Source organism: Triplophysa dalaica, chromosome 25, assembly GCF_015846415.1.
Source record: "Triplophysa dalaica isolate WHDGS20190420 chromosome 25, ASM1584641v1, whole genome shotgun sequence".
Lineage (NCBI taxonomy): Eukaryota > Metazoa > Chordata > Actinopteri > Cypriniformes > Nemacheilidae > Triplophysa > Triplophysa dalaica.
Genome location: NC_079566.1, coordinates 11,620,753 through 11,648,467, shown reverse-complemented (window position 1 = coordinate 11,648,467; position 27,715 = coordinate 11,620,753). Strand labels below are relative to the sequence as shown.

At 38.7% G+C, this 27,715-nt stretch overlaps 3 protein-coding genes across 3 annotated transcripts; 2 read left to right on the top strand and 1 right to left on the bottom strand.

Moving 5' to 3' along the window:
- Positions 1-140: 140 nt before the first annotated feature.
- On the bottom strand, positions 141-9,556 carry trim46b (tripartite motif containing 46b). The gene is made up of 12 exons (XM_056741049.1): positions 9,397-9,556; positions 7,970-8,225; positions 7,716-7,866; positions 6,666-6,864; positions 6,408-6,554; positions 5,811-5,906; positions 5,482-5,735; positions 5,230-5,351; positions 3,829-4,167; positions 1,808-2,037; positions 1,669-1,736; positions 141-1,566 (listed from the first exon to the last, which is right to left on the bottom strand). Exons 2-12 carry the CDS (start codon positions 8,217-8,219, stop codon positions 1,134-1,136), a joined length of 2,289 nt encoding a protein of 762 aa, XP_056597027.1. The 5' UTR covers positions 8,220-8,225; positions 9,397-9,556; the 3' UTR covers positions 141-1,133.
- On the top strand, positions 9,552-10,721 carry s100a10a (S100 calcium binding protein A10a). Its single transcript, XM_056741051.1, has 4 exons — positions 9,552-9,606; positions 9,830-10,021; positions 10,220-10,385; positions 10,496-10,721. The coding sequence occupies exons 3-4, from the start codon at positions 10,245-10,247 to the stop codon at positions 10,658-10,660; spliced, it is 306 nt and encodes a 101-aa protein (XP_056597029.1). The 5' UTR covers positions 9,552-9,606; positions 9,830-10,021; positions 10,220-10,244; the 3' UTR covers positions 10,661-10,721.
- Positions 10,722-12,046: 1,325 nt separating this feature from the next.
- On the top strand, positions 12,047-23,694 carry snx27a (sorting nexin 27a). The gene is made up of 13 exons (XM_056741050.1): positions 12,047-12,571; positions 16,096-16,327; positions 16,529-16,721; positions 17,563-17,627; positions 17,727-17,831; positions 18,019-18,097; positions 18,613-18,776; positions 19,493-19,582; positions 19,771-19,920; positions 20,542-20,670; positions 20,797-20,856; positions 20,940-20,988; positions 21,639-23,694. The coding sequence occupies exons 1-13, from the start codon at positions 12,240-12,242 to the stop codon at positions 21,704-21,706; spliced, it is 1,716 nt and encodes a 571-aa protein (XP_056597028.1). The 5' UTR covers positions 12,047-12,239; the 3' UTR covers positions 21,707-23,694.
- The last annotated feature ends 4,021 nt before the right edge of the window (positions 23,695-27,715 follow it).

The window sequence follows — 27,715 nt, the reverse complement described above, 5'->3', positions numbered from 1 at the left end:
TCCTTTGATAGCTGTGTTGCTGAAAAACAATAATGTTGCCTTTTGCAATAATTGTGTAATTCTTGATAGTGAGCATAAACTCATGCCCCCTATTGGTGGAAAGGCAGTAATGCAGCATTGAAGAATAAAGTATCAAGACGTCATTTTTGTGATTTTATTAGTGTATTAAGTGGCATTAAAGGGCACGTCCTCGTTCTTACCAGAAAGATTTTGCAAATCTCTCTAAAGCCATTCCAGAGAAGCACAGCCAAACTGAAATCAATCGCACGAGTCAAACTCTTAAAAGTATTCTCTACAAGCTTTTGTATGAATTTGCATAAAGTGATTTACAATAGTGGATTAAGAGCATCACACGCGCGCACACACACTTCCAATGTCATAAATATTGAGTAAAGCTGTGCATCTTCAATCTACTGCATTGCAGATTTTCATTCTTGAGATACTGTTTATTATTACCTAGTCTAACTTGTTTAGTTTTTAATATTTGCCAATTTCTAAACAATATAGGTTTGTTCAGCAATATAATACATTGCTCAGAAAACATACTTTCATAGACTTACAGCGGCCTAGAAGACACAAATCAAGGTTCTTCTCAAGCATCAAAGACAAAGAAGCAGCAAGAAGCATTTGGTCTGGTGTTTAACATACGTCAAGTAAATATTTTAGTAAATGCTCCAGTTGACAGCTGAAAGAGTTTAACAGGTCTGTCCTGAAAGCACAAGGCTAGAGAGTGTTATGGCAGATGTTTGCCATATAATTTGGGTTACAAAATTAGGCCTTGTGTAACAGTCTGGAGTTTCTTCTCTGTTTGGAGAATAATTTGCAAATATAAAATCTGAGGCACCTGTACTGCACCCAAACACAGAGGTTGCCTCCTTCAGGTTGGGAAATCTACATTTTTGCATATATGCTTAATATATATATATATATATACTTATGGATAAGCAATTTTTGAGTATTTTATATAGATGACATCAAGTTAATAAATCATTGGAAGAGGTTTATAACTCAGCAAGCAGTGCAACAATAAAGGCCTCTCAAAGATAATGGTGAATAAAAAATAAATGAGATGCTGTTAAAAATCGTAAAATTTAAATATATAAAAACAATAATCAATCAAAGTATCTCTTGGCTTAGTTCAGTTTAGTAACACGTGATTGAATGGTGACCCGCCGTACAGGGGTTTGATTCGCATTTCGATTGGCTACCATTTCCTGTAGCTGTAAAGCCCCGCCTCCAATGAAACAGAATGCGGGGCACACGGGGGCGGAGCAGTCCACGGGTCCCTCCCAGAGCGGGCGGAGAGAGTGGGCATCGTAAAACGTGACACGCCCTTTCTCAAAGTCGAGACACACTCCCAACCTCGGAGGGAGAGGATAGGTCACGCCGGTCGGAGTGGAAGGGCCGTTGGTGAAGCCGGGCTCTCTGCAATTGGAATTTGCGTGATGGGAGTTGGCAGAGGAGGGCAGGTAAATCTTGCCCATGCCCATCGTGAGGAACAAAAAAGGCGGAGGGGAATCGGGGGAATCTTCTGCGCCGCTGTCATGGCCGCTGTCAGGATCATATCTGTGAGAAGGAAGAGGTGGAGTTGTGTCACAGTGATGTCAGACATTTTAATTAATGTTTAACTGTTCTTCGCTTTAACTGTTTGGCAGATTTTGCTCTTACCGTGGACTCGCCATGTCCAGGGGGAGATGAAACCATTCCTGAAGTTTGGATTCTAAACCCACACCAACCTGCAGAGCAGAAAGAAAACGTGAAAATGTGTTTTTCTTGATAATGAAAGGCATTTCCTTTTATAACTTGCCTTAACCAGGTAGGAGCCAGGCTCTACCGAGCACGCCCAATAGTGTCTGCCCTGCGTTATGGCCACATCACCCACAAGCAAGTCTGTGGTCAGGTGACAGGAAGTGAGGGCACGGTCCGCGGCCTGCAGCAGGGAGAGACCGGGCACACTGCGGGCACATCGCTGTTCCTTACTCACCACCAGTCTGTCCGCGTGCAGACCCCAGCGAGAATCCAGGTAAAAATTTAACACTGACAGAGGTGGGGGCGGGGCAGAGACAAAAGGAAGGAAAGGGAGGTGGAGACAACAGCAAGGTAATCCGGGAGAAGTTTTCAGGACACCATACAGAGGGACGTAGAAAAAGAAGGGACGTGCAAAAGGAGAAAAGGGCGTAAATACAGGAATCAGGAAAACAGTAAACAAGGAAAGCAGTCAAGAGAACATACTGGGAACAGCAGGGTGAAACGCAAGACTGAGAAAAAGGAAGATGATTTGCATTCCAGCAAAATAGCGGAGAAAAAGGTCACTATCTCAGAGTTTCAAGGCCAAGAATGCGATCACAGTTAGATGTCGAGCTGCTGGTGTCAGAGTAAAACATTGTCTATGCTACAATTTGTATTTTGCATTTAATTGTGTTAATAATAAGATGTGATTCATTGGCGTTCAGGTGTGCAAACTTTTCACAGAGCCTGAAGAAAATTTGGACCGCAGCGGGTGTATATCATTTTGTGACACAGCATATATTTTTATTATATTATTATTAGGGCTGTCAAAGGATTAATCGCATCCAGAATAAAAGTTTGTGCTAACATAATATACAGTCTTTGTACTGTGCATATTAATGCTTGTTTCATAAAAACATACACATACATGCATATATTTAAGAAAAATATATACTTAAAATGAATAAACATTTGTATATAATTTAAATCATTGGTAAATATAAATAAGTACATAAGATATCTCCTAAATGTGCATAAAAGTATGTGTATGTTTTTTGAAAACAAAATTTATATGCACAGTACACAGACATTATGTAGACACAAACATTGATTCTGAATGTGGTTAATCGTGATTAATCGTATCACAGGCCTGATTATTATTTATCTCCGATTTAAGATTTTTCCCCTTTTTTGCTTTAAGGTCTTTGCACATACAGTCCGAAATTTTTGTATGTTTTTTACGTATTTAGCTCTCGTTTGTACAGTGTTTCTGAATAGGGATGCGAAAACGCAGAATATAGAACCCAGTTTGAATTTTTTTATGACGGACAAATTGTCGGAGGCATTTATAAATGTGATTGACACAGTTGAGGTCGTATCTATTTTTTAACGTGCGGAAATTTCGACGCAAATTTCGGACTCAATGCACAAAGGGCTTTAACCTTATAGCAGTTAGATTTAGCCAGGAATGTCTTCCTTTTGTCTGGGTGTTTCAAATCTTATTTGTAACATGGGGCTGTAACATTTCATGTGGTCAAAAAATATTAGCAGCGTTAAAAGTTAACGTGTGCCCATATCTACAAAACAACATCAACATTCAGAGCAGATTAAAATATTTTACCTCATCACAGGGTTTATATGGAAATTTTAAATACAGGCGATTTAAAAAAGTAAATGATTAAGAGAATGAAAAGATGAGGGAAATGTGAACAAGAGAAATAAAGAAAGGGAAAAGTGACCAACAGAAATAGTTGTAAGGGCTATTAAATGGCAGAAGGCAAGGTGGCTGTATGGAGCTGTTGTCAATGAAGCAAAACCATGGAAAAAACAAAGAGGTTGTAAGGAGGGCGAAAATGGTAATGAAAAATAAAGAGGAAAGAATGTAGAAAGATGATTAATTGTGCATCATTTCAGATAATGTCTTGACTCTGTGCAAACTATTTTGAATTATTTATTTTGTGTCTTTCATCACAATGAAATAATTTCCTTTAATCTTTAAAATGTATCTTTCGTGTGACATCACCAAGTATTCTTATTTTAATCCCTCTAACCAGCATATAGAGAAATGCCCAGTAAAAGTATGGTGTGTTATGTCCTCACCTGGAGCTGGTGGTGTGTGTAAATATACTTCCTCACTGTATTCACCGAATCCTGCTTTATTGCAACCTCTCACCCTCAAGACATACACACTGTCCATCTCCAGCCTGTCAATCACAGTACAGGTCCCGGTCACCTCCTCCAACCTTTGCCACCCCCAGCGAGCGGCAGCCAATCCCCCTCGGAGACCCCCTCTTGCTCCACCCCCTGGCACTACCCCACGGCGGCGGAATTCCACAGAGAAATGCCAAGCAGGAGTGGAGTCCTGAGGCAAGCGCCAACACAGAAAGAGCTGGTCGTACGCAAGTGTTCGCTGGGTGTCGATCACAGGTGCGAGAGGGGCTGAAGGGGAATATCAAGTTTGGTTAGGATCGGATGTTTTGTGACATTATAGGTTATCAAGAAAATACATTTGAAGTATGCATGTGTCCAAGGAGACTATATTATGAAACTTTTACATAAGTCATAGCCCATAATGGCAATTCTAGCATTTCTACCATTAAATATTCATTCTGTATTATGCAAGTAACGTTCATGGACTAAGTTTGTATACTTTTCTGAACTAATAATAAGCATTAGATACGAGGAATGCAGAACTTGCATTTTATGTTGTTAAACATCAATTGAATGAATTAACGTTAATGAATACATCCTAAATAAATTCATCTAAATACAGAAAAACAAAAAAAAAAAATACTTGATCATTTCTGACAATTCAACATTTTAAGCAAAGAAAATATACTTTTATTTATATATTAAAAGTCAATAACATTTGTTATGTGCAGGGGTTCTGTGGGGGGTTTTGAGGGGTGCATATATGAAGCTTTTAATCTTATTAATTGACAAACTGTAAAATATAAATTGAGAGAGCCCTTCTATAAAATGCTGATCAAACTCATTCTAGATACCAGCAGTTTACCAAGCTACATGTGATATGTCCGTCAATATCAAATATCTTAATGTCCATAGAATTGTATGTATGACCTGTGTATTCCAGTTCTGTCAAAACTTCATACAACATTCACAATGATTAAGATGACCCATAAACTTGTTCATCATTGCTGCAGCACACACCATGAACAAACCGCTTTGTATGCTTAAATTTGATTAAAATGACATCATTTGGAAGTCGATCCTTTCTTCACAAACAGCTCATCACGACATAACGTTAAAACAATCGTGCGCACCTAAAGAGAAAGGAAATACAAGCGCGCCCAGACACGCAGTGCGCTCCAAATGCAATATATCTCCCTCTGAAGATTTATACTGGGGCATGACGGAGTGCCGCTCCATAACACCAGAATAGCTGCACACATGCGGGGAGCAGAGCGAGACCCCCACTTTAACCCCCATTCATAAGGCTATGAATATCTGAGTGTTCATCTTTTTTTATGTTTTTCCTACCCTGAATGAAGTTCAGGTCCGTGAGAAGTTTGAGCTCTCTGGAAACATCAAGCTGGAAGTGACGGAAAGAAGGATCCGCAGAAAGAGAAAAACGCTGCATAGATTCAATGGAATGGGCCAATCTGAGAAAGAGAAAGACTTCATGATCACAAACACAATTACATTCTCTCTTTAAATATGAAAATTGAAACAAATCAAACATACATATTTAGAAGTGAATAAATAGAAAGTAGCACAGGTTGATTGTCTTACCTTTTGTGTGTCATCCTGGCTGCATGGACAAAGCTGGACGGGTCGTTTTCTTTAAGGAGCTCTTGAGTAAAGGCCATCAGGCTGGCGTGCTCCAGCAGACTGCGTTTCTCTGCCACCTGATCGGACAAGGCCTCTGCCCTCTTCTGCCGTGAGCCTTCCAGCGCCTGGCCCAGCATCGCCTGCCGCTCAGTCAGCAACGCCATGATCTCCTTCACGCAGTGCGATAACTGCTCTTTGGCCGATACGCTGTTTACCTGCACACACACGATTGCTTAACCAATCAAATGTCTGCATTTCTTTTGCGACAGAGATGACTGAAGTGGGCATACCTCAGTTTGAGTGATGGCATTCTCCAGCTGTGCGATCTGAGTCAATACCATGTCCTGATTGGACAGGATGTAATTCATCTCCTTGGTGATCTTGTCCTAAGGTTTACAAAAAGATGCAGTGTAAAACTATTTTGCCTAAAGTGAATCATTTATTGTTGTTTAAAAGCACCAGTATGTGCATTGCTACAAAGATATAATCATGATTATATCATTATAATTTTTATTAAAAAATGTAATCATGCGTCAATTATTATATTAATACTGAAACACAATCAACTTGTGTTTCTTTATTTTTTTTACCTGATTATTATAAAAAAATATTGTATATACACATATTCATATATTCAATTAAATGCATGTTTTTTCAATCAAACCGAATAATAGTAAGATTATAAGTTGCTATGAAGAAAGTCACAATATCGCATTGATACCATTAGGGGGCACTGTTGCTTTTTGAAAACAGGATTTTTTTTCAAATTCAAACCACTTTAATAACATATAATATCAACTACAACATACAAAACCACATTAACATAATATAAGACAGGTCAAGTTTGCCTAGTAAACCACTAAAACATCTCCAACCGTAGAACATACCTTAAGGGTCTGATAGGCCTGGGTGACGGGTGCGATCTTGTGACCAGTGTGAACTCGCCGCAGTTTGCAAAGGGCACAAAGAAGCATCTGACACGACTTACAGTAGAACTGCAGCTTTTCCTGATCGTGTTCTGGGCACGTCAATACCTACACAGTTAACAGTTTGACACTGTTCAAATAATACAGGCTTGTTGCTTTCATCATATACTGGACCTCAGGGACAGGGTTTATATGGTTCATGTTGTAGCAGCGGCTCACCTTTGGCCTGAAGTTTAGGGTGGGCTGAACATGTTCGTGCTGGGCACGGGGAGTGCCCCAGGGGTGATAAAGTTTGAAGCACTCATTACAGTAGCTCGCTCTGCAGTCGGCACAACCTTTAGTTGCCTCCATAGCCTGTGGCGGTTTACAGAACTGACATATGACAGCCACGCTGCCCAAACTCACTGTGTGCCTGTACCTGAAGACAGAGAGAACAGGATTGAGGATTTCGTGTGTAACTGTTGTTATCCATTTAATAATAATGACTAAATTGTGATTGTTTGTTAATTCCTCTTAAAAAATATTGTAGGTATAATTTAGTCAATTACATATAATTTTAAGTATAATAGGATTTGCCATACAAGTAATTTCAGTTTGAATTGAAACTGACCTAAAATCAGGATGAATCTAGTATACTGAGAAATTATTTAAAAAGTTGAAATTCCTTAAATTATTAAAATAATTGAGATGAAATAATGGTAAACATTTGTTGACATGGCATATTTACTGTGTGAAGTTACAGTGGGTTCCAGCTATCAGAAACCAGATTAAAACAATTACACAAAGTTTTAGGATTGAAAAATATATCAATAAAAATATTAAAGATCTGATCTGAATTAACATTACACATAATTTCTATGCTTTATTATTTATTTTTGCTTCCATCAAATAATTTAATATGCTATTTGGAACAGTATCAAATTATGCTTTTATAATATGGATTAACAAATTTTGTTTACAACAAACCAAATACAAAAAAAATACAAAACTCATGTAAAAACGGTCAAAATTTAAAATAATATTTCTTTCTGTAGCTCAGTGGTAAGAGCATTGCGAAAGGTTGTGGGTTCGATCCCAGGGGATTGCACATACCTATGTATAAATGAATAGGATAATGCAAGTCGCTTTGGATAAAAGCGCCTGCCAAATGCATTAAAAATTATATATATATATATATAGTGTCAAAACTAAAAAAAAGCGAAGATGAATTTGTGTCCCCTCAATCCTTTATATTCCTGACACTTCATATATACTATAAGCATGTCATACCTTTCCACGATTCTCTCCAGCGTGAGATTCCTCAAGCATTCAGCCAATCCTCTCTCACCCAGTTCCACATCTCGCCCACAGGGGACGCAAGGGAAGTGCATGAGTGGAGGAGGACCCTCCTTTCGCCTACGACCTGGGTATGTCCCTGAACCTATGTGCACACACACACACAGACATAAAGATAAGTTTATATTGCATTTGTTCTATTCATTTTAACCATGTCATAAGTAATATTCTCTCTTATCTTTACATACCCGAGCGCAACAGGCGGTCAACACGGTCAGATTTGGGCATGGGTCTGCGCATCTGGCGAGGGGACCGTGTGTTGGGTGTGGAAGCAGGCGAGTTGGGCTCAGGTGGGAGCTCGGGCTGGGGGTACCCGCTTTGAACCAGCACCTCGGAGGCACACATTAGACACACGCTGTGCAGGCAGGGAAGCACTATGGGTTGTTTAACAATGTCCTTACAGACCGGACACTGCAACTCCTGCTCCATACTCTTCATATTGGACTGAATATAGGAACAGATAATGAAAAAGGTTTTGAGTCTTACTCTTATTAGAATTTATCATCAAATAAGACCATTGAGACTTCTAACATTGACAATGTCAGTGATTAAAGCAGTGAAGACTTGCGCCACCTGCTGATCTTGTAAAATAAGTTTTTTTTTCTGCATTAAATGTACTTTTGTGAGTTAAAATTAGAAAGTTGCTGCACACTTTTGCCCTGCTGGTTCAATTGAATTTAGTTTAATGCAGTGCAGACCTTTGTAAGCTGATATAAATTATTATCACTATGTGTGTTTGTTTAATGGGTTGGTCATGCATAGTACATTTGATTTATGGAAGAAAAATTAATATACAAAATTAGATAATTCATTTTTGTGAGTTTATTGGGTGGCCTGGACGAGTAAGGAACTCCCAATCTCAAATGACGCAGTCCGGATATGCCTGGCAGAGGATAAAAATACAATTTCCAGTTTTCTGCATCATATAATTATGCTTTTCTATTATAAACCTTGAGCTTTATTAGTCAGGAAGGAATTAACTAGGAATTAACCACATGTCACCTTGTCCCTTCCAATGACAATGTCATCTGCATGCATCAGACAAGCTTTCTCTAACCGTGGCTTTTTTCACATTTTAGTAATAATAACATACATTTTGATATAGATTTTTCATCACATAACGAAAATAACCCTTAAATGAACTTTGAATAAAAGCATCAGGCAATGCAATGTAAACGTATAACACGTGTTAGGCCTTCAGCAGTTTAAGTCACGGTTGACATTTACCAATGTCAGATGAAGCTGGACCTCAGCCCACCTTGCAATGCAATAGCTTTATGGTAATTTGAATAAAAAATAAATGCAATGGATGTAACGACCATATGAGACTCTTCTATAAAGGCTCGGTGCGGTAGTCCGGCATCGCCCTTACCTTCACCTGATATTTGGTCGCCATTACGGGACGTTGTCTTTGCTCATCTGGGATCAGTACTGTCGCAAAACAACCTGGGACTTACCGTCATACAAACATCTTAATAGCGATAACCGTAAAGTCCATCTGCAGCTTCAGCCGCTCAATAAATGACGTTATTAGAACAACGCATGCACCACATAGCCACATGCACAATGCGGAATAATCATGATCTTTATCACGGTAGCGAGTAGAAGTACGTACCGCTTGTTTTCAGGGTCTTTGCAGTCGATTTTCATATTTCAGGAAATCTTATTTTGGACGCCATTGCTTCTTTCTGGATAAAATGTGGGTTAGTAGGATGTCGCTACATCGGTGCGCGACTGGAGATGCTTTCAAACGGTATCAGCCTCCTGCCTGCATCCCGTTTCCGTGGCAACGAGCACGTCCGCGCCTTCACATTGCCTGTAAGATGTATGTACACATATGTTTATTTTACTTTTGAAGTAGTATAAAAGGACAAAATATGTTTTTGTTTGTTAGAGTTATTATTAAAGATTACATACCTTTACCTTCATAAGAATGATGTTTAAGGTTTTATTTAGTATAACATATATTAACATATAGTCTGGAATATAGCACTTTAATACATAGCACATTTCCATCAGTTCTGAGAAAAGGACTTGAACTTTTACAGTACAAACACAATGATTCGTGATGTCATCAACCTCTTGTCACACACCTTCAAGAAAGCACAAGTCCACTGCTGTAGTCCCTGCTGTTGCTCAATCGCTCCTGATAACACCTTTACCTGCCCATGGGCGGCATGATATAAAGTCTTGAGAAAGGACACCCAGCATATCTCTTCTTCATTTCCAACATCCACACGGTAGGTCCTTTAAATAAATGTTTATTTTAGAATGCAAAACTTAGATACATTATCAGAAAACTGAATGAATGAGGTCTTTTTGGAAAACAAACTAGTTTCACATTGAGTAGGAAGGCAGTTCATTTTTTTACAAAATCAATACGAACCGGCTGCAAGACCAGGACTGTTAATATTGGACTTCATGTTGTCTCTTCATAGTACTAGATCCCAGCAGCGAGCAGTCATGCCATCTGAGCTAGAACACGCCATGGAGTCCCTCATCATGGTGTTTCATCGATATGCTGGCAAAGAGGGTTCCCCCGGCACCCTGAGCCGCCGCGAGCTCCGAAATCTGATGGAGAGCGAGCTTTCTGGGTTTCTAAAGGTGACCCTCTTCTTTTCATAATGACTTTGTTTCTGATCTCTACAGTTCAGTCTTTTTGTTTTGCTGTGTTGTATACCTAACACAGATTTTACTCTTTATCTTTCCTGCAGTCTCAGAAGGACCCGACCGTAGTAGACAGACTAATGAAGGATCTAGATGCCAATAGGGATGGCGAGGTGAACTTTGAGGAGTTTGTGTCATTGATTTTAGGTTTATCTATTGCCTGCGAAGAATCCTACAGGATGCGATTAAGGAAGACACAAAGCTGGAAATGAATATACATTTGAACAAATCGATGTTGATCTTTTCATCTATTAAAATATATATTAATATACATTTCAAAATGTCTAACGCGTTTGTGTTATTGTATGCGTAAGGAGGGACAGGTAGGAATTTATTGAACGAAAACCATAAAAGAATTCCTTCGCCGCTGCTGGGTTAAAGTACACTGGGTGTGTGATGATTGTTGAATTGTTCTTTGCACCGTAAACAGTATTCACAGCTTTGAAATTTTCAAATCTTTATTATTAATACATTGTGGTTTCTAGGGTAATGGAAATGCTGCTTAATTTTTCCTTATTGTGATACTGATAGAATGACCTTTTTGAATTATGTGTTTATGTCAGATCCTGAATCAATTCATATCCTTACGCTTTGTTTATTTGATGTCCTGTCATCTTTATTTCAGTACATTGTTCACAATACTATTTTTTTTTTTTAAATTAAGATTGATCATAGCCATTTTGCTATAGTAACAAAGCATTGAGGTCATTAAACCAGAGAGTGTTGTGCAAGGAACCAAATACAGTTCTGGATATTTTTGCACCTCTAAAGTTTTTAAATATGAATGTTTATCTCAGCGTAAACCAGTTTTTTTTTGTAAAGTATGTTTTTAACACAATGTATCCTCATTTAACTAAAGCCTAGTCTTTGTTTTAGCTTATCCTTTTCTGGGAAACTTCCCATACATGTCCGAATAACAATGATTATGTATTGACTAGAAATAATAGTTTACTTTTAATAAAAAATCAACAATTAATCTGCAATTAAAAAAGGATTCTGGCGGTCTAGAAGAAAAATGACGCAGTCCCTCCATATACTTTATATTATTGCATTAGACACACATGTAGGCGCGGTTTCACAGACACGGCTTAGCTTAAGCCAGGACTATGCCTTCGTTGAATTTAGTTATTTATGTCGCTTTAATAAACATCCCTTGGAAGAATACATTACCGGTCTGCAACTTGAGACAAAACAATGGCACTGATATATTTTAAGATATTTCTGAGCAAGTTATATCCAGTTAAGTCAGATCACATTAATTTAAGTTTAGGACTAGCCTTAAACCTCGTCTGTGAAAAACGGTCCATAGTGTAGTTAAACTTTGTAGATCAAATGTAAAGTTTCTTTATCTGGTCTGCTAGGTGGATGTTTTATGTAACAAAAAGTGGAGAACTAAACAACTCAAACAGTCTCTGTCGTCAGACCTGTCTTACTGAAACATGTCACAAGGTGTCGCCCTAACACAAGTCTACCCTTGTGCTCAATAACAGTTTGTTTCTAAACCAACATTCACAATTGTTGCTTTGACTTCTCTGAAGACGTGATGAGGTGCTTCGAATATACTTTGAAATGGAGTTTTCCATTATGTTCCATTTGTAAACAAAATGACATCATTCACCAAAATAAACTGACAAAATACAACTGTGTCCCCTAAAGGACCCGTTTATACGGAATAGTGAAGGAAAGCGAAAGCAGTCTTGTGATGTCTGGGAGGGTCTAGCGTTTTTCTGGGCTGTTGTTTTGAATGTTCAGGCCTTACAGGAGGAGAGGGGGGTTAAATCCGAGTTAAAGATGGCGGAAATCGAGGGAGACGAAACTGCTCGGCCCGCTCCTCCGACGCTGTTACCCATAGAGTCCAGCGTGAACGGATCCGGGATGGTCGACTCGACGGGCGGTTCTGGGAGCCAGACCCCGACCGTGCTGACTTCGGGTCCGCGCGTGGTTCGGATAGTAAAATCGGAGTCGGGTTACGGATTCAACGTACGCGGTCAAGTGAGCGAAGGCGGCCAGCTGCGGAGCATTAACGGGGAGCTGTACGCTCCTCTTCAGCATGTCAGCGCCGTGTTACCCGGAGGCGCGGCGGATCGGGCCGGGATCGTGAAGGGAGATAGGATTCTAGAGGTGTAAGTCGTTTATTTGCCACATTATTACTCATTTTATTCGAGGAATTGCGCTGCTGACTATCCGTTACAATGTATCAATCTCACTGCGTTCTATGCGGTGATGTCACTATCACTTGAAACGTTTGACGTTGGAACATTGTTCCAATCAGTTCAGTGTATGTACGCATTACGCTGATTGTTTTACGTTATTTTTACGCGAAAAGCGAGATAACACGGGGTTCTGTTGACTTGTTTGAGCTTCTTGGCCCTGCGTGCCAGCACGTCCCGTTGGGAGCAGTAAATAGATCATTATGTAAGAGTTGTTGAGCAGATAAGACGTACTAAAGGCGCATTGTGGCGTTCTCAAATGTTATACGTTCTATACAACTATTGTCGTGCAACAGGGTCATTGATTCCTTTCATTCAGTAATTCATGTTGGCTGTATGTGACAAACGTTGCATCTTCATTGACGCTGTGAAAACATCTCTCACTTTATATAACAGATATAACTCTCTTAATGTATCTTATTTATCTTAAGACACATGTTTAATTTATCATTTTTTGTCAATAAAAATCCATGAACGAGTGTTGAACCAGTGACAGAACTATGTAGAGAAGCCTGTCCTATCTTACTGTTATAACTTAATGTATGGCTTTATATGTATACGTACATCCTATGTTATTACATTCAGAATCCCAGCAATAGCCGAATATCCAAACTTTTAGACTCTTTCTCTTTCATGTTACATTTTGTCTTTTTTTGCATTTTCTATATTAAGCCATCATTGAGTCATCATAAGGTAACTTTGGCAAAGCCTGACAGTAATGTCTGCATTAAGTGTCACCCTTCAAATAAGTTTTATTTGTGTTTCTATTTTTTTTTAATTTATGCATTATTCATTCTCGTGCTTGCTAATTTTATTTTTAACTATAACATTGGTTCTGAAAAAAAATCATCAATAAAATTACAAACAAACTTGAAGTAAAACATCACACTCATGAATTAGAACCATCAAATATGCACAATTACTGTGAAATGTAAAGCAATCTTTGATGCAAAACTATTTATTTGCATAGTTTTATTTATTTATATGTCGTTTGGGTTGACGTTTGACCAGGACCTTATGAATTCCCCTGATAATTCTGTGTAACATGATCAGCATTATAAAAATGAGACAGTTTCATGGGAGGCAACCGTATCCCCCATTATGTATATTGAAAACAAAGTCAAAACACTTGAGTATGCTCACAGAGGTACAGTATAGGTTAGTTACGGTCAGTACTTTGAATGGTGATGTGCTGTGAGTCTTTTTCCCAGGCAGTCTTTACCACCTGAACTCAATGCACTCTCATGTCATCATTTGTGTACAATAGATCAACTCATGGTATGTGTGTGTAAACAAAGGCACCATTCGTCATAGCCTGTCAAAGTGTTGTACACAACTTGTGTCAGGAAGCTGAGTTTTTACATCCTTAATGTAATAGTAGTAATATTCATATTTACTATGAGCTGGTTGTGTGGCATGTTAGATGTTGCTAAGTTGGTGCAGTCTTGTCATATTACATTCAGTAAAAATGTCGAGAAAACATTTTCACCTACCTAAAATAACGGAAGGAAATGAAAGGAACTATATTGACTGAAACTGATAATGTTATTAAGGATGTAAAACTGTAAAAAATGTAAAAAAAAAGGGTTACTGCGTTAATTTACACCCTAAACTATTACATGTGCCATAAACGTGTTTAACATTGAAACATGCTCTGAAAACTAATCTAAATGAAAAGAATTTAGGTCATTGTGACTGCTCTCTGTAATGTGTGTGGATGCTCCGAATCAATAGATTTATAAACTTTCTCGATTAGTTGAGCAATAATGCTATAATTTGTTTACTTATTTTAATGATTTTCTTCTTAATAAATGTATCCTAATAGCCATAACACATTAGGCTAAGCCGAGGCTGATTTCCTGAGGAACTCCTTTAAGGAAGTAGTATCTTTAAAATGTTTATTTATATGAGATGGACTGCTTTCCATTCTTGGTCTTGAGCATCTCCTCCCTCTGTTCAACAGGATGAACATATTCAGAACGTTTTGGAAAGAAAAGAGGATATTTGGAATTGATTTATGCAATAAAATGTTGCAAATTTTATGCTCCGTTAACATTTCCTCCTTCATTCTCATATTTCACTATAAAAGTACTTCTCCACTGAAATAAGGAAGTTTTCACAATCTCATGGAATAATTCCTTGTTTGCTGCCATCAGCCGGTCATGTGAGCGTCACATTACACAATAGCTTGTTCCTTTTACAAACTCTTTATTCAACACATTTCAGGCATGCTTCAAGTTTTTATGTGTTGAATTTAAGTTAACCCAATCGTTGAATTGGGGGCAGTCATGGCCTAATGGTTATAGACTCAGACTTTTAACCCAAACGTGGCTGGTTCGAGCCTCAGTAACAGTAGGGATTGTAGGTGGGGGAGTGGATGAAAAATTCACTTACATCACTTTCACTTAAACTACGACGTTCACTACATAAGCTTAATTATTTACAGTAATATTTAATATAATTATTATTTATTTATTCGTTTTACATTATTTATTACACAATATTTGTAACTTTCTTTAAAGGGTGAAAACGTGCTCACAGTGTTGAAATTAGCGTTGTTCCGATTGACGATACTAGCGTGTATCGATGCTACTCCGACATATCACTGATACTCCGACATATCGGCGATATCTGATTCCATAGACGATAGTTGGCAAAAATATTTTGCTAAGTAATATTTAAAACGCGCATTGTGCATTTCTTTGTGCAAGAGAGCTTGCAATGCACGCTCCTTATGCTTTTCCTCTCGACAGAGAGAGAGTTTGTAATGCACTGGCTTTTACTTTGCGCATTTGGATGAACGATATTGACTTACAGCAAGTTTACTTTCTCTCGTTAAAAGGTTGCGTTGGGAAGTAACATGTTGCCAACTGCACTGAATTTACACTCCGATAGAATGCTAATTTCAGTCACAAATGTGCATTTTCTAGAAAGATTCTGTTTTTGTCCAAAAATTTGTCATAGATTAATGCGTTAAGTGCCCCGCCCCTTGATACTATCATGTATCAGCGATCCACAGGCTAGCGAAAGAATGATCTGACCATATCGCACAACACTAGTTGAAATGTTTAGTTCATTTGTGCTGAAGAAAATATACGTTTTTGCTTTAATGGCATTTTTGATTTAGTCTGTTTTGTTTTTAAGTTTGGATTTTTCTTATAGATTTCACATTTTCTTCTTATTGCCTGAAGTAGATGACCAATCAAAACTGTTTATGGGCGTGATGTAGTACTAGACGTTGTTCTGTTTTCATGCTTTGACATTGACATTCAAACAGGTTGATTTTAATGTGACCACTGACCACAGTTAAACCTTTGAAAAAAGTTTGATTTGGTTCCGTGGTGAAACCAACAGGTTAATGTGGATGCCATTTTAATATATGCTTATGTAAATATTTCCCCCCTGAGACCTGACACACTTTTCTCTCTCTCCTGCAGTAATGGGGTGAGCGTAGAAGGGGCGACACACAAGCAGGTGGTGGATCTGATCAGGGCTGGAGAGAGAGAGCTGGCGTTGACCGTCCTCTCTATGCCGGCACAGGAAGCAGACGGACTTGAGCCTGGTGACGAAGGTTCGGTGACGCCCAATTACGACTATGGCGACAAACAGGCTGTGCCCATTTCAATCCCCACATACAAACACTTGGAGCAGCACTCGGAAAAATTTGTGGTATGTTCTGCCATTTCGTAACCTACTTTCAGACTGTTCGTTGGTTTATGATTCTTATTTCAAATAAGGTAGCTCTGTAGGACAGTGAGAATAAAAATGATTTAGAATTCGTTGCTGCCCTAATTTATGAATTTACCAAAATGTGTATGAGTGCATTTGTGATTAATCTTCAAAATTTGGTTCCAAATGATCTGGTTTTAGGTCTATAATGTGTATATGTCAGGGAGACAGCTGTGCTCAAAGCGTTACCGGGAGTTTGCGATACTTCATCAGAACCTCAAGAGAGAGTTTTCCAACTATAATTTCCCAAAGCTGCCGGGGAAATGGCCCTTCTCCATGTCTGAACAGCAGCTGGATGTACGCCGGAGGGGACTGGAGGAATATCTGGAGAGAGGTGAGATGCGGATGACAAACTCATGCCATTGGTTAAGTCAGCAGAAGTTATATCAGGTTTTGTGAGTGCCAGGAGCCACAGTGCATAAATTGTTTGGGAAAGCAGTCTACAAACACGGCAAAACAGATGTGCATAAGAGCAGTGTATACATTTTCATGTACAAACAGTTTCTTCCATCTTTGCTTAATATGCAGCCAACTATATCACTTAAAGGAACAGTGCATCCAAAATGAAAATTCTCTCTTCACTCACCCTCAAGTTGTTCCAGATCTGTATGCATTTCTTTTTTCTGATGAACGTAGAGAACGAAATTTGGAAGAACGCTTGGATCCAAATGGTTCTTTGCCACCATTGACTACCATAGTAGGAAAATTTGCTTTGTAAAATTCTTTGTTCTGTTGAACATAAAAGAAGATATTTTGAGGAATTTAGGAAGCCATTGATGATGGTATTCAATGGTGGCCGAGAACTGTTTGATTACAAGCATACAGATTTGAAACAACTCGAGGGTGAGTAAACAACAGAATGTTTATTTTCAGGTGAACTGTCCCTTTAAGGGATAGAGTTGGCTGCATATTAAGCTAAGATGGAAGAAACTATTTGCGCATGAAAATGTACACACTGCTGTTATGCACATTTGTTTTGCATCAGGCGTGTTTTGCTTAAGTCATGTTTTGATGTACCTATGCCTTCACTCGGTATGGAAGTGGTTTTGTATGCAGTTTAGACTTTATACAGATGCATGCACTAGCACGAGTCAGAGAGCTTGTGGTATTTGCATGAGATTTAATATGGGTTTTTTTGTGCTATAATTAAACGTCCTGTTTCTTTGTTCCTACAGTGTGTTCTGTACGGGTTATGGGTGAGAGTGAAATCATGCAAGAATTTCTCTCCGAAACAAATGAGGTTGGTATTTGCGTGCAGATATGCATAATAAAAATATAAATAAAAATAAAAATAATTCTGTCGTTTAGCTCGCTAACTCAGTGTGCCTTGGCTTTGTAGAACCACAACGGTGTGTCGGATGTGGAGTTACGGATAGCTCTGCCTGATAAAACCACAGTCTCAGTAAGAGTCCGGAAGAACAGCACCACTGACCAAGTTTATCAGGTAAAATGTCACCTGGTTATATAAACACAACACCAGCTGGTAGACATCTAGTGTGTCACATGATATTCATATAACACAAAGAATATTCTGTTATCAACTCATTCACCTGTGCCCTCTCCAACACAAGATCAAATGTTCATCCAAGAGATGATTATCAGTATTTGAGTGTCATTTTTCTTTTTTGTAGGCTCTTGTCGTGAAGATTGGAATGGACAGCACCATGGCCAGTTACTTTGCTCTTTTTGAAGTTATAAACCACTCGTTTGGTGAGCAATCCCTCCATTTCTGCCTTACTTAAAGGGACGGTTTACTTAAAAATAAACATTCTGTCATCATTTACTCTCCCTCGACTTTTTCCAAATCTTTAAAGCTTTCTCCGTTCTGATAAACACAGAGAGGATATTTCTCTGTAACCAAACAGCTCTTGGCCACCATTGACTGTAATAGTAGGAAAAATGACAAGGGTAGTCAAGTGCCCCAGAACTGTTTGCTTTCCTACATTGTTCAAAATATCTACTTTATATCTTCTTTCTTAAAAAAAAAAAATCCTGCTATGGTAGGATGGCCAAGAACTTTAGGGTGAGTAAATGAGGACTTAATTTTAATAAGGTGAATCTTTAAGACAGTTTTGGACATTTATCTACTCGATCAATAACTTGTTCATTTTTAACCAAACTGAATTAAGTCAGTCATTACAACTATGGAAACATGATGGATGCTTAAACACATTTGGATATCTTGAGACTGCGTCTTAAAAGAGTTTTCTCTGTTTTCTCCGAAGTGCGAAAATTAGCTCCTAATGAGTTCCCACACAAGCTGTATGTTCAGAACTACACCTCAGCAGTGCCCGGAACGTGTCTCACGATGCGAAAGTGGCTCTTCAGCACACAGGAAGAGGAAGTGATGCGGGAAAACCCTCTGGCCCTTCATTACTGCTTTCATCAGGTCAGTCCCACAAGCCTGTTTCATATCAGTACAGCTTCATTTACTCCATTATCTGCTAAGTTGGTCTGCCGATCTGCTTCATTCTACTGAACGTTTTGTTTTCCTAAGTTTTACATTTTGGGATCGGTTATGTAAATAAGTATTGTTATGAGGATAAATTGCTGAATACCAAAGGGAGAGGCTTGAACATCTTGGCCACCATGACTCATGTTCTGAGCATGTGCAGTAGCCACTAATCCCAGCCTCTGGTTCATCCTGCATCGTTTACATAGTTTGGTTGGACTGAGTATGAGTACCAAATACATCAAATGATTTGAACAAGATTGTTTTTAATATTTATTATAGACTTCTGTGAACACAAGTACTTCACTATACAATTGACAGGAAATGCAGATCATAAATGCTGAAAATGGACTTTGTACAGGATGCATAGTGTCTAGATAAAGCACCATTTACTTCCCTATCTTCTTTTACTGTAGCTTTGCATAGTCATCATATTTGCATAGCTGAAGAACTTAAGTCACAGAAGATGCCTTTGTTTGTGTCCTTATAAAGCACGTCCTTGGCTTCCATAGTTATTCAACTTCAAGGCATAGTTTATTTAAAAATCATCCACACATCATCCAGACTTACTTTCTACTGCTGAACAGAAAAGAAGATATTTTGAAGAACGTTGAAACTTATCTCATCACCTACATCTCTCTCTCTCTGTTCAGGCACAGGATGATGTAAAGAAGGGATTCATTAAAGCAGAAGATAAAGCCTATCAGTTGCAGAAATTAGCAGAACAGAGGAAGATGACAACGGTATCACAACCTTCACCTGTCACAAATAGTGTTAAAATATTGTTTGTATTTTTAACATGTAAATAACTAAAAAGTTGACTACAATATAAATTATAAGCAAATCTTTTAGCATCAAGTCTGCAACTTTTGAACTGGTTTCTTTCACATAAAATGAATGTCTTTTCTCCTGTGATCCCTCTCTCGTTCAGTATCTGAGTCTTCTGCGCTCATGCGAGGGGTACAACGAGGTCGCGTTCCCTCACTGTGCATGTGACTCGCGGAGGAAAGGACACGTGATCACGGCAATTGGCATGAAGCATTTCAAACTGCACGCTTGTACGGAGGATGGCACTTTGGAGGTGGGCAGGGCTTGAGCTTGTCTATCAATATAATACAAAAAAACTCACAGCTCCAGTTATGCGCGTTAAGTTCTTTTAAGGACATACAGTTGTGCTCAAAATTTTACTTAGCCCTTGCAGAATCCGGAAAAAGCTGAAACATTTGGAAAAATAAGAGGATTTTTGAAAATTAAGGTTTATTTTTCTAAAGTTATTTCACTAAAGAAATTTTAACATAAAGTTCACACTAAAGAATAATAACAGAATTACTAAAAATAGCCCTGGGCAAAAGTGTACATACCCCTGATTCTTAATACTGTATGATGTCATCTAAACAATCAATAACAGTTTATATGTTTAGTCATAACTGTTTAAGGGTTTCTTGTTTGTCATGTCATTAGAATGAACAGGACTAAATTAAAAATAAACCTTAATTTTCCAAAAATCCTCTTATTTTTCCAAATGTTTCAGCTTTTTCCAGATTCTGCAAGCGGTATGTAAACTTTTGAGCACAACTGTATGTAGATGCACTCTGAAGAAAGTCTGTGTCAGTTTTTTAAGATTTTAACAGATTTTGGGGATAACCTGTTTGATTGTACTGTGGTGTATGTATTCATGTTTAAGTGTTTGTTTCGCTCACAGAATCAGGTGATAATGTTTGAATGGTCAGAGATGCAGAGATGGGACACAGATGAAGAGGGTATGGCCTTCTGTTTCGAGTATGTGCGGGGAGAGAAGAAACCTCGCTGGGTTAAAATTTTCACTCCTTACGTAAGTTGTGCACAGTTGCTCACGTTCATTACGGCTATACAACTCAATATTTCCAAAAACATTCATGTGAATGTGGAGCATGTGGAACAGAGATAAGCCCTGACCTGTGCTTGTTCTCTTCTTTAGTTTAACTACATGCACGAGTGCTTTGAAAGGATTTTCTGTGAGCTCAAATGGAGGAAAGAGGTATTAACTTAAACACATTTCTGCCTTATGTTTCATTAACTTCGGTGTCATTGGTTGTTAATGTGAACGTGTTTCCCCGACAGGTTGAAGAAGAGGCCTCGGACAAAGGAAATAAGAACTGTAGTAATAATGGTGAGACGTCCTGTTATCACACACACACACACACATGCATTTTTTTTTTCTGAGCGTATCATCTGATGCACATAAAAAGAAACCAGAAATACTGGTTAATTTTTATCTCGCGTACACTTGAGTGACTATGAAATCACATGTCATTTAAACAGTAGGTGTTAAATGAATCATGCCCCTTTTTGACAGATCAAACAATAGAAATGCGTTTCGAATGCAAATGTACTTTTTTATTGAACATGTTTTTTCGCTCAAATAATAGATGCCTTCATTTTAAGTGCAATACAAAAGAGGCAAAAATCAATACAGAATGTGTTGGATTAAATTTTATTTTTATACTTACGCTTTTTGTGGAAGTTAAAATGAAAAGTACATCAGGTATATTTTGTCGCCTGCAATTACGACAGAAGTCTTGAAATTTAAAACGACGCGTTGCAGCGGCATGAAAAAAAGTTTAGTTAATCGCCTGCCAAATGAAAATGAAATAGTAAAGCATTAGCATGTAATGTTGTGTTTGTCAAGTATTACTTTTTTATAGGTAAAACGTTTTATTTAAAAAATTAGGGGCAACTATAAAACATTCAAACAGATGGTAGCTGGAAATTGAAAATGTCTTTAAACTGTCAATAATGCAACAGAAACTTGTGTTGCAGATTATCTTTCCCCGCTGGAGCAACAGAAGGGTTGGTGCCACCTAGGGGGCGAGATTGCCACGTCCTAATGCTTCCTGTCAAAGTGAAACCGCATAAAATGAGCTGAATCGTCGCACCAGAAAGGACCACCATAACAACCATGCTACCACTGCAACACCCTGGTGACGCCATACCAACCATGTTTCCACGGAGACAAAAGTGTGCCTTTTCATATGCAGAGCATTCCACATGGCAAACACGTCACTTTGGCAACACGAAATGCCATTATTATTATGGCGAGGTAGACGCGTAACCAAACTGTTTCACCTCACTTAAAGACCACTCTTGGGTTCTGCCTTCATTTCATTCGTTGATGACACACAAGTAAGTGCACGACGCATAAAACTAGAGATCTTCCGTGCCATCGGTTTAGGAGACCTTTTTTCTGTTGGCTGGGATTTTTGAAGCATGGGCTGAAGGAGAGGTGTGTTGGGAATCGGGATTGTTATTTGGGCAGCATAGGAACACACTTTGGGATCTGAATCTGCGACTGCATCACAGTCATTATAAAAATGAAAATATAGGAGAGGGTGAAACCATGCGTTAAAAAATAAATACATTAGTAAAATGGTGTAGAAAATCGAGAGCATTATTGACCCAGTATCGATGACTTGCGTTTACCCCAAAACATTTACTTGCATTGAGATTGAAATGAGAGTAAGGAAGTCTCTGGGAGCACTGACATTGGAAATTGTGTTGTTGTGTTTGTTTTATTGTGTAACTATAATGAAGGACATCGCAAACACAAATCTGTTGAAACATATTTTATTTTAGTGTAGTTTGGTGAAGATGCCTGTAGGAGGCCCCAACATCACATTCAATCCGATGTTTATTGCACTGTGTGTGGATATGAAGGAGATTTATATCTATTCGGTTTAGTTTGTTTGAAACCCCCCTCCCCACACACCACACATGCACATCTATTGCAAAGTCGAAGCTTCCACCATTCCAGCACAATACAGCGAGAAATCCGCTAATTCAATGCTTAAGCCTGCTTGGCTTCAAAACCCTGATCAATGAGTGTGAGAGGTTGTGTGTGTGTTCTACATCCGATTGCTCTCTGGTTAGAGTACAGGCTCCTATAACCTTGGCAGTAACGTAGCAAACGCCGTCTTTGGGTCTAAAGCCTATTAACAGAATTGGCCAAATTCATTTTTGTCTTCGGTCCTAATGATTTTCCTGTTTAGGTTACTAGTTTGATCAATGTGAATAAAGAAAAAACTGTGTGTGTATTATGGTCGTGTAATTTGTCCTTTTGTCAGGAGTGCAGGTGCGACACTTTTGTATCGTTTGTTAGAAAAGTGTGAACCATGCAATATTCACCAGCGCTATAAAATAATAATTGTTTGGTCAGTGTTCATTTTGTGTCAATGTGCCCGAAAAAAAAAGAATATGAATGTACCAGAATGTATTTATGATATGGAGGATTATTAATGAGACTTTTTGTAATTAACTTGAAATGCAGATTAAGATCATTATAAAATGTAAGACACTAACCTATGCTTAGCCTCCCATTGAGTGTTTTTTTCTTTACATTATAGGGCCGCCTTGAAAGTATTATTAATGTTTAAGTGTTACCCGGTGCGTTTTGGAAAATCTGTTTATTTGCGATGCTGGGGGCAACATGCGAATTTGAAATTTATCGGCTATTTGTCTGTTTATTCTGTAAATTTACAGCTTATATGTAGTGCTGACACAGTCTTTGTAGCCTTTCTGACTGAAATGTTAATTTATTTTTCTGCTAAATCAAAGGTATTGAAACAAGGCCTTTTGGTGTTGGGAGGGACTTTGTAAGCAAACAGAGATATGAAGCATAAGGAGAGATGAAAGATGTTGCATTATTTCATGTAGCCTAGCTAATGGCATACATTAACAATAATATTGGAAAACAATAGTTTTGTATCTAAAATGTGTGAAGGTTAAACTAACCAGAGTTATGAAAAAACTAAGAAACAACATGTAGGTGAAACCTTGTAACATACTGTACTATTTTAAATAAAAGGATCTATTGAAGAAAGTTGTTTGTTTTTTATTTAGTTGGTTGATTGTATGCTTCTGAAACTGTGCAATATATCATTCCTCATGTAATCTGAATGGATAATTTCCAAAATTAATGAATGTTTTGCAATGTGTTTCAATTTAGTCTTGTACCTGGATCAGTTACATGATCAATAGTGCAATTTGCCAGTAAAAGAATGACCTAGAATAAATCTCCAAATAATACATTGAATATACAGCATATATTTGCATGCCTACAAAGCATTGAAGAACAACTATCAAGTTTATGTCAGATTTATTATAAACATGACAACAATGAAAACATTGTGTCAGCTTTTTTCCTCTTTGTGACCGTATTTATTTATTTTCCTCTGTGAAAACCGTGACGTCCGTTCTCCGCCAATGGCATGAGTTTTGGGTGGGACTACCGGTTTTTATGACTAATGTAAAGGTCAATGCACATCGAGTGCGAAATTTGCGTCCATAATTACCGCGCAGGTTAAAAAATGAATATGACCTCACGTTGTGTCAAATCACATTTACACGTTGCCCCCGATATTTTCGTCCGTCATAATTTTACATCGATTTTCTGTGTTTTTCGCATACGTAAGAATCATTTTGAGAGGCGTTTTGACAATTCAGAGACACCGTACAAGCGAGTGCCAAAATCCACGATAAAGTCCAGTATCAAAGTACAAAGTAGCCTACTATGTAGAACAAAAATTCAGATTATAAAGTGACGGATGAGCAGATGATTGCGGAACAGCTTGATAACAGGATAGTATGTGCTGATTTTCTAGCCAGGGTGCCAAATGCAAGAAGACAATAACTCAACATTTATGTTGCCAAAATCCCGGAGACCCGCGGGGTTTCGGGGTTCCTGGGGCTGTTTACGGTCTCCATCGAACCATTTGCGATTGCGTTTACAGGAGAAATTGAACAATAGATGCTATTTACACTTTTACAAGTGAAAGCAGCATTTCTTAGTGATATGATATTTATGCAGAAAATAGCTGTATTTTCATTGGATTAAGTAGAAATAGTAGTAAGGTGGTATTGGTACTTGTAAATAGTCGCAGATAACGTTACTATTTGCACCTCAGTATTGTTGTGCATTTAACATTATGCAATAATAAAAAATGTGCAAATCATTATATTTATAAAAAATGATGGCTACTTATTGAGATATTAAAGCCCTACACCTACCCATAACCTTAACCTAAACCCAAACTTTATTAGTAAAAATGTATTTGAAGTCTTGTGTCAATTTTATTGAAAACAAATGCCTTTATGATCTGTAATGTAAAAGGCCGATTTCAGCGAGAGGTTGATTTGAACCCTAGTTTCCAGTGCCAAAGCTGTTCAGACTGTACACCACTGGCGTCGCTGTTTGAAACTGCTTCGTTCTTACACTTTCTCTATTCCAGTGGTTTTCAAATGGGGGTGTGTACCCCCAGGGGTACTCCAGGGGGTATGTGAGAGAAACTGACATTAAGATTACATAATGAAAATCAATCAATTATCATAGTAGTATTTTTATATGAAATAAGGACTACACAAAGATGCATAAAATATAAATTAATACATTTAGATATCATAACTGTTAGACTCTCCATCCATCCATCCATCCATTTTCTACCGCTTATCCGGGGCCGGGTCGCGGGGGCAGCAGTCTAAGCAGGGATGCCCAGACTTCCCTCTCCCTAGCCACTTCCTCCAGCTCTTCCGGGGGGACACCGAGGCGTTCCCAGGCCAGCCGGGAGACATAGTCCCTCCAGCGTGTCCTAGGTCTTCCCCGGGGTCTTCTCCCGGTGGGACATGCCCGGAACACCTTACCGGGAAGGCGTCCAGGGGGCATCCGGAAAAGATGCCCGAGCCACCTCAGCTGGCCCCTCTCGATGTGGAGGAGCAGCGGATCTACTCTGAGCTCCTCCCGAGTGACCGAGCTTCTCACCCTATCTCTAAGGGATCGCCCGGCCACCCTGCAGAGAAAGCTCATTTCGGCCGCCTGTATCCGGGATCTTGTCCTTTCGGTCATGACCCACAGCTCATGACCATAGGTGAGAGTAGGAACGTAGATTGACCGGTAAATCGAGAGCTTCGCTTTGCGGCTCAGCTCCTTCTTCACCACGACAGACCGGTACAGTGACCGCATTACTGCAGAAGCTGCACCGATCCGTCTGTCAATCTCCCGCTCCATCCTTCCCTCACTCGTGAACAGGACCCCCAGATACTTGAACTCCTCCACTTGAGGCAGGAACTCTCCACCTACCTGAAGTGAGCAAGCCACCCGCATCACACTCGGCTGCAAACCGTCCCAGTGCATGCTGAAGGTCCTGGTCTGATGGGGCCAGCACGATGACATCATCCGCAAAGAGACTCTCATTTCACTGAATTTTAAGGTAAATGTTGTTGTCTGGTCAATGGGTACTTGTCTTGAAAAAATCATAAAAAGGGATGCTTAAGCCAAAAATGTTTGAAAACTCTATTCCAATCACATATTGGTGGGCGGAGCTATCTAAAACCAGTTTAAATTCAGCAACAGAGCATACAGTGTAAGGAGGAGGGGAGTGGTTAGAATTAGCCAATCAGACAGCGTGTTTGTGAAGGGGGTGCTTAATCTGGCAGGGGTGCATTTTTCACCTGGAATCTACTGTGAACCGCTTCATTGTTAATGTACGGAGCGGGACAACATGACGTGTTTCAACTTTTGCGAGAGAAGGCAAATATCTTTCCGAGGGAACGTAATGTTTCTCAGGGGAACACAAAAGTTTTGCAATATATAACGCAAAAGCTTAAAAATATATATTTCTCTCACCTCATATTTTTCCACCACCAAGCCCCTTAAGGGGCTCCGTAGTTGCTTTACGTTATTGCTGATTAAAATGATCTCAAATACGTCGCAGACTGTTGACTTTGAACAACCTGAGCAGATAAACAGAAACAGCAAACCATGAAGTGAAATAGTTGAGCTAAACTGACAGAGCCATCAACATTGATATCAACAGCAGAAGTAGCGCTATTTGCACAACTTTTTGAAAGTAAGGGTTTACATAATACACCACGGAAATGTTAGGACTGTAGAAGCAGAGTTATATAAGCGATGAGATGAGAGGATAAATGTGCTGAAAGCATATTAAACGCAACATTTTATAAAGAAACCTAGATTCATTTTCGTCCCCCTTGAATTTTAAGGTTTTGCATTCTGCACGAGATTTTTCTGTATTAATTTAAGGTTTAACTTTTAGTAAAACCATTGTAACAGCAAATGTATTACAATCTCACCTCAATAACAATAGTTTAAACCATATTTATCTATGTTAAAACAAATTGTATTTCATCTCCTATAGTTACTTTAGCTTAATAAAATACAAAGGTGGTTTATCTACACAAGGAAAGGTTTGACGAACCCCTGGTGGTTCACGAGGGAATTGCAGGGGGTTACTTTGATTTTTTGCATATCTGCTGTAGGCCTTGTACAATACCACACAATTAAAATCTGAATCTAACAAAGTGAATGATGAAAATATTACATGTTGTGTTTTTTCAGTGAATAATCAATACTTTATTGGACAATATAACCAAATAAAGCAGCCACATTTACTTTTTATACCGTAAACCACAGACTGCACGTGAACATGCACTTACATGCTTCAGCATGTTTCCCCCACTGTTTACATACATAATTACGTCTTCATAAAAGCACTGTAAAGTTTAGAGGGAACGGGAAGCTAACTGCCAATGCACAATTGAAGGATGAAGCCGTACATAAGGTTAGACGGGATCAATACGGCGCTAAACTCCAACGATGCATAGGTCAAACCAAATGAAGTGCTGGTCCACTTTACCTCAAACCTCAGCTATGCATTAAGAGTTTGTGTCTGTCAAAGCCCCTCCCTTTTGACTCACTCAAAGCATTAAACACTTACCGTGTATCTTTGTGAGTCTGGTAGTCTCATAGGACCACTTGTAGTAGTCTGGTGGACTGAAGGTGTCTTTAGCAAGCTTAAGTGTTCAAGCACGCTCCCGTGAGACTCTTA